This window comes from Bos indicus, chromosome 3 (genome assembly GCF_029378745.1).
Source record: "Bos indicus isolate NIAB-ARS_2022 breed Sahiwal x Tharparkar chromosome 3, NIAB-ARS_B.indTharparkar_mat_pri_1.0, whole genome shotgun sequence".
NCBI classification, from domain to species: domain Eukaryota; kingdom Metazoa; phylum Chordata; class Mammalia; order Artiodactyla; family Bovidae; genus Bos; species Bos indicus.
In genome coordinates this window covers 10976487-10985201 of record NC_091762.1, presented here as the reverse complement: position 1 = coordinate 10985201, position 8715 = coordinate 10976487, and the positions used below count along the sequence as shown (strand labels likewise).

At 42.5% G+C, this 8715-nt stretch overlaps 1 protein-coding gene across 1 annotated transcript; it reads right to left on the bottom strand.

The window, feature by feature from the left end:
• Positions 1 to 7184: 7184 nt before the first annotated feature.
• LOC109556687 (olfactory receptor 6N1-like) lies at positions 7185 to 8129 on the bottom strand. The gene has a single exon (XM_019958130.2). It carries the CDS (start codon positions 8127 to 8129, stop codon positions 7185 to 7187), a length of 945 nt encoding a protein of 314 aa, XP_019813689.2.
• Positions 8130 to 8715: the final 586 nt, after the last annotated feature.

Genomic DNA, 8715 nt, shown 5'->3' with positions numbered 1-8715 from the left:
TGTCATCCACTTCTCCTCCTGCTTTCAATCTTTCCCAGCATCAGGATCTTTTCAAATGAGTCAGCTCTTCTCATGAGGTGGCCAAAGTATTGGAGCTTCAGCTTCAACATCAGTCCTTCCAATGAATAGCCAGGACTGATCTCTTTAGGATGGACTGGTTGGATCTCCTTTCAGTCCAAGGGACTCTCAAGAGTATTCTCCAACATCACAGTTCAAAAGCATCATTTCTTCTTTGCTCAGCTTTCTTTATAGTCCAACTCTCACATCCATACATGACTACTGGAAAAACAATAGCCTTGACTAGACGGACCTTTGTTGACAAAGTAATGTCCCTGCTTTTTAATATGCTATCTAGGTTCGTCATAACTTTCCTTCCAAGGAGTAAGCATCTTTTAATTTCATGGCTGCAGTCACAATCTGCAGTGATTTTTGAGCCCCCAAAAATAAAACCAGCCACAGTTTCCACTGTTTCCCCATCTATTTGCCATGAAGTGATGGGACCGGATGCCATGATTTTAGTTTTCTGAATGTTGAGTTTAAGCCAACTTTTTCACTCTCCTCTTTCACTTTCATCAAGAGGCTCTTTAGTTCTTCACTTTCTGCCATAAGGGCGGTGTCATCTGCATATCTGAGGTGACTGATATTTCTCCTGGCAATCTTGATTCCAGCTTGTGCTTGCTCCAGCTCAGTGATTCTCATGATGTACTCTGCATATAAGTTAAATAAGCAGGGTGACAATATGCAGCCTTGACGTACTCCTTTCCCAATTTGGAACCAGTCTGTTGTTCCATGTCTAGTTCTAACTGTTGCTTCCTGATCTGCATACAGGTTTCTCAAGAGGCAGGTCAGGTGGTCTGGTATTCCCATCTCTTTCAGAATTTTCCACAGTTTTTTGTGATCCACACAGTCATAGGCTTTGGCATAGTCAATAAAGCAGAAACAGATGTTTTTCTGGAACTCTCTTGCTTTTTTGATGATTCAGTGGATATTGGTTTTTTGATCTCTGGTTCCTCTGCCTTTTCTAAAACCAGCTTGAACATCTGGAATTTCACAGTTCACATATTGCTGAAGCCTAGCTTGGAGAATTTTGACCATGCTTTACTAGCATGTGAGATGAGTGCAATTGTGCGGCAGTTTGAGCATTTTTTTGGCATTGCCTTTTTTGGAGATTGGAATGAAAACTGACCTTTTCCAGTCCTGTGGCCACTGCTGAGTTGTCCAAATTTGCTGACATATTGAGTGCAGCACTTTCACAGCATCATCTTTCAGGATTTGAAATGGCTCAACTGGAATTCCATCACCTCCACTAGCTTTGTTCGTAGTGATGCCTCCTAAGGCCCACTTGACTTCACATTCCATGATATCTGTCTCTAGGTGAGTGTGAGTGATCACACCACCATGCTTTTCTGGGTCATGAAGATCTTTTTCGTATAGTTCTTCTGTGTATACAAAGAACCTTGCCACCTCTTCTTAATATCTTCTGCTTCTGTTAGGTCCATACCATTTCTGTCTTTTATTGAGCCCATCTTTGCATGAAATATTCCCTTGGTATCTCTCATTTTCTTGAAGAGATCTCTAGTCTTTCCCATTCTGTTTTCTTCCTCTATTTCTTTGCATTGATCCCTGAGGAAGGCTTTCTTATCTCTTCTTGCTATTCTTTGGAACTCTACATTCAAATGGGTATATCTTTCCTTTTCTCCTTTGCTTTTCACTTCTCTTCTTTTCACAGCTATTTGTAAGACCTCCTCAGAGAGCCATTTTGCTTTTTTGCATTTCTTTTTCTTGGGATGGTCTTGATCCCTGTCTCCTGTACAGTTTCATGAACCTCCATCCCTAGTTCATCAGGCACTCTGTCTATCAGATATAGTCCCTTAAATCTATTTCTCATTTCCACTGTATAGTCATAAGGGATTTGATTTAGGTCATTCCTGAATGGTCTAGTGGTTTTCCCCCACTTTCTTCAATTTAAGCCTGAATTTGGCAATAAGGAGTTCATGATCTGAGCCACTGTCGGATCCCAGTCTTGTTTTTGCTGACTGTACAGAGCTTCTCCATCTTTGGCTACAAAGAATATAATCAATCTTATTTTGGTCTTGACCATCTGGTGATGTCCATGTGTAGAGTTTTCTCTTGTGTTGTTGGAAGAGGGTGTTTGCTATGACCAGTGTGTTCCCTTGGCAAAACTCTGTTAGCCTTTGCCCTGCTTCTTTCTGTAGTCCAAGGCCAAATTTACCTGTTACTCCAGGTGTTCCTTGACTTCCTACTTTTGCATTCCAGTCAGCCCCCTATAATGAAAAGGGCATCTTTTTTGGATCTTAGCATATATAAAAAGTGATAACACTTGCAGAGAACATTTTGTTTTTGTTGCTCAGTCCTTAAGTCATGTCCAGCTCTTTGCAACCCCATGATCTGCAGCACACCAAGCTTCTCTGTCCTTCACTATTTCCCTGAGTTTGCTCAAACTCATATCCATTGAGTCAGTGATACCAACCAACTCATCCTCTGTCGTCCCCTTCTCTTTTTGCCCTCAATCTTTCCCAGCATCAGGGTCTTTTCCAATGAGTCAACTCTTCACAGCCAAAATATTGGAGCTTCAGCTTCAGCATCAGTCCTTCCAATGAATATTTAGGGTTAATCTCCTTTAGGATTGACTGGTTTTGTTAGGGGAACCACACTGACTGAAACCACACACCCTGGCCAGGCACCATAGTAATCATTTGCATGAATTATTTTACGACAGGAGGTCCTGGTAAGGAGCAAAGAACTAATACGCCACCACCAACTGGAAGAGTTCAGGACAGGTCAAAAGGAGACACCACATGTCCGACCACCTCCAAGAATCCTTCTGTCTGGCATCCATCTTGGCTGAACAAGGCGTGCACCACCAGGAAGAACTCTGAGTCAGAATGATTGGCTAAGAACAACCCAGAAACTAATCCCATCACCATAAAACCCAAGACTGTGAGCCATGTGACAGAGCTGTTATCCAGGGTTCCCTTACCCTACTGCTCTCCACCCTGGTGCCCTTTCCCAATAAAATATCTTGCTTTGTCAGCACATGTGTCTCCTCAGACAATTCATTTCCAAGTGTTAGACAAGAGCCCAGTTTCGGGCCCTGGAAGAGGTCCCCCTTCCTGCAACAGCTTGGTCTCCTTGCTGTCCAAGGAACATTTCAGTTCAGTTCAGTTCAGTCGCTCAGTCGTGTCCGACTCTTTGCGATCCCATGAATCGCAGCACGCCAGGCCTCCCTATCCATCACCAACTCCCGGAGTTCACTCAGACTCACGTCCATCGAGTCAGTGATGTAATCCAGCCATCTCATCCTCTGTTGTCCCCTTCTCTTCCTGCCCCCAATCCCTCCCAGCATCAGAGTCTTTTCCAACGAATCAACTCTTATAGAAAGGCTGTTTTCCATAGAGGCAACTAGTCCAGGGACTCTAGTTCCCTCAGGCCCTACATGAACATTTGAAAGTCATGTGTGAGGGGTAGGGAGTCAGTTACTCGACATCCCATTATTTATACCAGTTGGGAAACTCTGCACTAAGGATTATCTAAATTTTATATTCTAAAGAGAAAGACCTGAGGAGGTTACAAGAGCAGAAAGATTATAAACTAAAGGCTAAGGGAGTTTGAAGCTATGAAAAATCTAAGAAAGAGACTATCTCCTGCTAGACTTGTAAAATTATTCACTCAGTCACGTCTCACTCTTTGCATCCTCATGGACTGTAATCTGCCAGGGTCCTCTGTTTATGAAATTCTCCAGGCAAGACTACTTCAGTGGGTGGCCATTCCCTCCGCATGGTTTCTTCTTGACCCAACGATCAAACCTGGCTGTCCTGTCGTGCATTCCAGGCAGATTCTTTACCATCTGAGCCACCAGGGAGTCCCAGAGTTGTAAAAGGAGCATTTAAATTTCTATCACACTAATTTAACATTTGAGAGTTCATTCATTAAAAGAATGAATACCGAGCACTGTGTTAGAAATCAATGGTGCTGCATTGAGTTGTTAATAACTGATGTCTCTGAAACCGGGTTATAAACCCCTAGGCTCACCACACAATACAGATCCACTGTTAATTAACATGACCCAAGTCATTGCTAGGGAAAGCAGTTTCCAGCCATTTTTGGTGCTGCCTCCACAGGGAGTGCCCACAACCATTCCTGCATAAAGAGCTTATAAATGAAACAAGTTATGAGAGGAGAGAAAGGATCAGAATTCAAAAGAAGTAGACTTAGTAGTTCAGCAGAATGGAGTACTGCATTTTGTATTTGGGGGAAGAGCATAGACTTCATGAAAGCCAGGACTCCTGAGGCTATAGAAAGTTGACTTGGACACTTCAAAAGGAAATGCTTCACTTGGGGAATTATCAATTCTAATGATTCTACACATAATGAAAACGTGAGATATGTGTGAAACTAAGTATTCTCAAGGAATGAAATTCCCACTGCAGAAATGTAAGTGGAAAATCTTTGAAGTAGTAATAATTAACATTTATATGGTATTTAGGATTCTACTATGTCCTCACTTTACAGAACAGGAAACGAGACACAGGAAAAGTTGCGTGCATTGCTTAAGGTCACAAAGCAATTAAGTGGTAGAATTAATGTTTCAACCCAGGAAGGCAGGCATCAAAGTTCACGTTCTAACTACTACATTGCTCTGCCTCTGGGATAATAAAGCTAACATGAATTGAACACTTAGCATGTGTTATTTTATTTAAACTTTAGGACTCTTTGTTACAGAATGTTTTAAGGAAGAAAAAATTAAGATCAGAGAGAATTTACTTTCTTTTCTGACAGGGTTGAGGCAAAATAGATGGGCCTCAGGCTGTACAGCTGAAGTTTGTTCCCTATGGACAGATACTCAAAATAGTGGATAGGAGAAGTTAAGCCCTTCTATGATAAGAGATAAAAGGCCACATATTCCTTATTCTCGAAGTCAAGGAGATTTTCCTTACTACACACAAGCAGAAAATCTCCTTTAAGGTCAAAAAGGGAGAGAGGAACAACTCCATAGTAGGTGATGTCAATCTACCCATAGACATCTTTGATAGAATCTATCTTAGCTAAGAGATGCACATGCACACATGGGCGGATCCTGACATAAACCAAATATAAACTCAGAATCAAGCAAAGCAAGATGATTGGCCAGAGGAAACCTGAAAGACATGCCCCATGTGAAGTGGTTTAAACTACTAAAAGGGTGAGAATCTCTGACCCCGCCTGTGTGTCTATCCATACATATGTTTTTTCTTCCTAATAAACAGTTTGTTTCACAACTTTTCATCTCTATGTGGAAATTCATTTCTACACAGCTGATGGGCCAGGGCTTTGTCACTGGCCACTCACTTGTCCCTGGTTGCCTGGTGGCTAGGATTCAGCACTGTCACCGCCATAGGCCTCAATCTCTGGCGGGAGACAGAAATCCTGTTTCAACCATCACAGGTGGAGGCCACCTGAGATCAGGATGACATAGTCAAAAACAGCAAAACTTGGATTTGGACAGTTACTTTCCTCTCTCTATTCTGGATTTTCAGATCTTACCATCTGAGTCTGGTCCAGATCCTTCTTTCTTTAAGATATGTTGCAATCACAGAATCAAAACTTGCTAAGCAGGAAGGAATATAAGCAGTCATTAGCTCCTTATTGAAATCTGGCAAAGAGTCCAACTGAGGGAGTCTTGCTAAGTTCACCCAGCCCACTGAAGTGGATCTGGGGTTAAATCCATATCTCTTGACAGCAAGTGTGGTAATCTTTCTAGTGTCATCATGTAGGTAGTGAGATGAGTCTTTCTTCTTCAAAAGATCTTATGAAGATTAAATTAAAAATACATTTGAAAGCAGCTGTCACTATTCTGGCATAGGACAGACATACCAAAAATAATTGATTTGATTTTTTAGCAGTTACATAAGAATGAAAACTAGAGGGAGTATTTAAATCCCACACAGTGACCCAGTCTCTACCAAGATCCTGGTCCTCTCTTCCTCAAAACCCTGACATCTTTTGGCAGGGGCTAGAGCTACAGTTCACATATTGCCAAAGTACAAAAATTAAACCTGAGCAATAATTTTCAAATTTTGCTAGGCAGAAAAAGTGGTAAGGGAGCTGGGGGAAAAGAGAAGGAAGAGAATGAGGTCATAGCTACAGGTCTCCATGTCTATTTTTTATTTCAGCATGCTTTCTACATTATACATGTGTGCTTGCAAAGCTTTTTGTTTGTCTCTTTGTTGCTTGGTTTTTATTTTATTTATTAATGGAATATGGCTCCAGATCACTCTAAGGCATATTCCACAGTATTAGAAGGGAATTCATAGTGCACTCTCATCTCCAGCACTTTTGTCTCTCCCCTGCTGCTGCTAAGTCACGTCAGTCGTGTCCAACTCTGTGTGACCCCATAGACGGAAGCTCACCAGGCTCCTCCGTTTCTGGGATTCTCCAGGCAAGAACACTGGAGTGGGTTGCCATTTCCTTCTCCAATGCATGAAAGTGAAAAGTGAAAGTGAAGTCGTTCAGTCGTGTCCGACTCTTAGCGACCCCATGGACTGTAGCCTACCAGGCCCCTCCATCCATGGGATTTCCCAGGCAAGAGCACTGGAGTGGGGTGTCATTGCCTTCTCCGTGTCTCTCCCCATTAGACAGTAAATTATTATCTAAAGTTTCTAGCCTCCTACCCAATAGGGTCATTGTCTTCTCCAGTGAGATACCTTTGATCACATGATCTCCCCAGATCACTGGGTTCTTGATAAGTTTTCTGCCTATGGCTCATGGCTTCACATCTGAAACTTACACAGGTTATAATTTTTGGCCAGTCTTGTTTTCCACCTTTTCTATCTTATTCTAGGAATCTTAACTGGACAAAAGTGCCACCTCTCGGCTTTAGTTTGCTTTCTTTCTCTCAGTATCTTACTCTTTCCCTGAGCCATAAGTTCAAAAACATTTGCATGTTTTCTGGTTTGTTTTTCTTCCTTTGTGGCATATCTCTACAATTTGTTTGGAATGGAACCAAAGACATACCTCCTTTCTCTCTATATGCTCCAACTCTGATTAATCCAGGCTTATGTCTTCTTCCGTGAGTGATTTTATTTCCCTGGCATTTACTTTAACTCTGGGAAGATAATTGACTAACCAACTGGGTGATTCATTCCTACAGTTACCAAGAAACCTCAAAATGATAACAGAGATTGTCAAACTTCCTGCAAAATGGTCCGTATCCTGACCCTGACCCTTTTCATAGCATCCTTCACCTCCTTGTTTCGAAGGGTATAGATGATAGGATTGAGAAAGGGAGTAAGAAAGGCATACACTAAGGCAATATGCTTGTCTATGCCCTCAAGGAGACTCCCAGGTGAGCCCACATAAACTGTGAAGGCAGAAGCATAAAAAAGCACCACTACAGTTATGTGGGAGGAACAGGTGGAAAAGGCTTTGGCACGGCTGGCAGCTGAGGGCAGCTTCAGCACAGCTCTCAGGATACCCCCATACAGTCCTAAAATGAGCACAAGATTGCACCCTGTGGCCACACCAATCACTGCCCCGTGGACCTCATTATGCCACCTTGTGTCCACACACGCCAACCTCATTAGTGGTGCCAGGTCACAGAAGTAATGAGCCACCTCTTTTAAGCAGAAGGGCAGAGTAGCTGTGAGGCTTGCTGGCACAAGTGCAGCTGAGAAGCCAGCCATCCAGGTGACCCCTGCTAGCCATAACTGTACCTGTCTGCTCATAAGAGCATGGTAGTGCAGTGGGCAACAGATGGCAAGGTAGCGGTCCAGTGCCATGACACCCAACAGGTAGCACTCAGTCATGCCCAGTGAATGGAAGACATAGAGCTGGACAAAGCACCCAGTTGATGAGATGGGTGAACGCCTATGGAGCAAGGTGTGCAGCAGTGTAGGCACTGTGGTGCTGACATACCAGAGTTCCAAGAAGGAGAGGACACTGATGAAGAAGTACATGGGTGTGGACAGTCTCGAATCTGCCTGAACCAGCACAATGATGAACAAGTTCCCTGCCAGGGTGAGGAGATAGATGCACAGTGTCCCCAAGAAAGCAAGAGGTTGCAGGGCTCCAGTGGTAGTGAAACCAGCAAGGAGAAAATTCTGGGTCCACGTGTGATTGACAAGGTCCATGATTTCTAGGAACCAGGAGTAAAAACAGAGGATTAATAAACATCAAGGCTTTTACTCTATTCAGAAAATGTCCCTAATGCCAAGAATACTCAATTTGAGCACCTTAAAGGAACTTGATATTATCTAAACAATGCTCCTCACTTTGCAATAGAAGAGTTGCAGCCCTAAAGGCACACATGGTGGGACCCAACAGAAACTGTTGTTTCCAGAACTGGAAATAGAAATCAAGGCTCCTCATGCCAGTTCTATTCTTTTCTACACCATAATATTGTGCTCTTATGACTCTAGAAATTGAATTTCTTTCCTGCTCCACCATCAGGAAGCAGGAGACACCTAACTGCTGGTTGAAAACAGTGAAACCAAAGGATGGTAGAGAAGGCAGAGGAAATAGACAACAGTCTTCAAACTTAAACTGTCATTTACTGAGATTTGCAAACAGTAAGAAGAAATAGAGAAGCACACATACATACAGCAGAGGTTCCATTCTCTTAGTACCTTAAGATTACAAAGTTTAAGAAATATACATTTATGTAAGGTAAATAAACCTTTATGTAAATCTAAAAATGAATATATATATATATATATA

Excerpts from the sequence above, each read along its gene's own strand:
- LOC109556687 (XM_019958130.2), bottom strand. The coding sequence starts at position 8,129 with ATGGACCTTGTCAATCACACGTGGACCCAGAATTTTCTCCTTGCTGGT.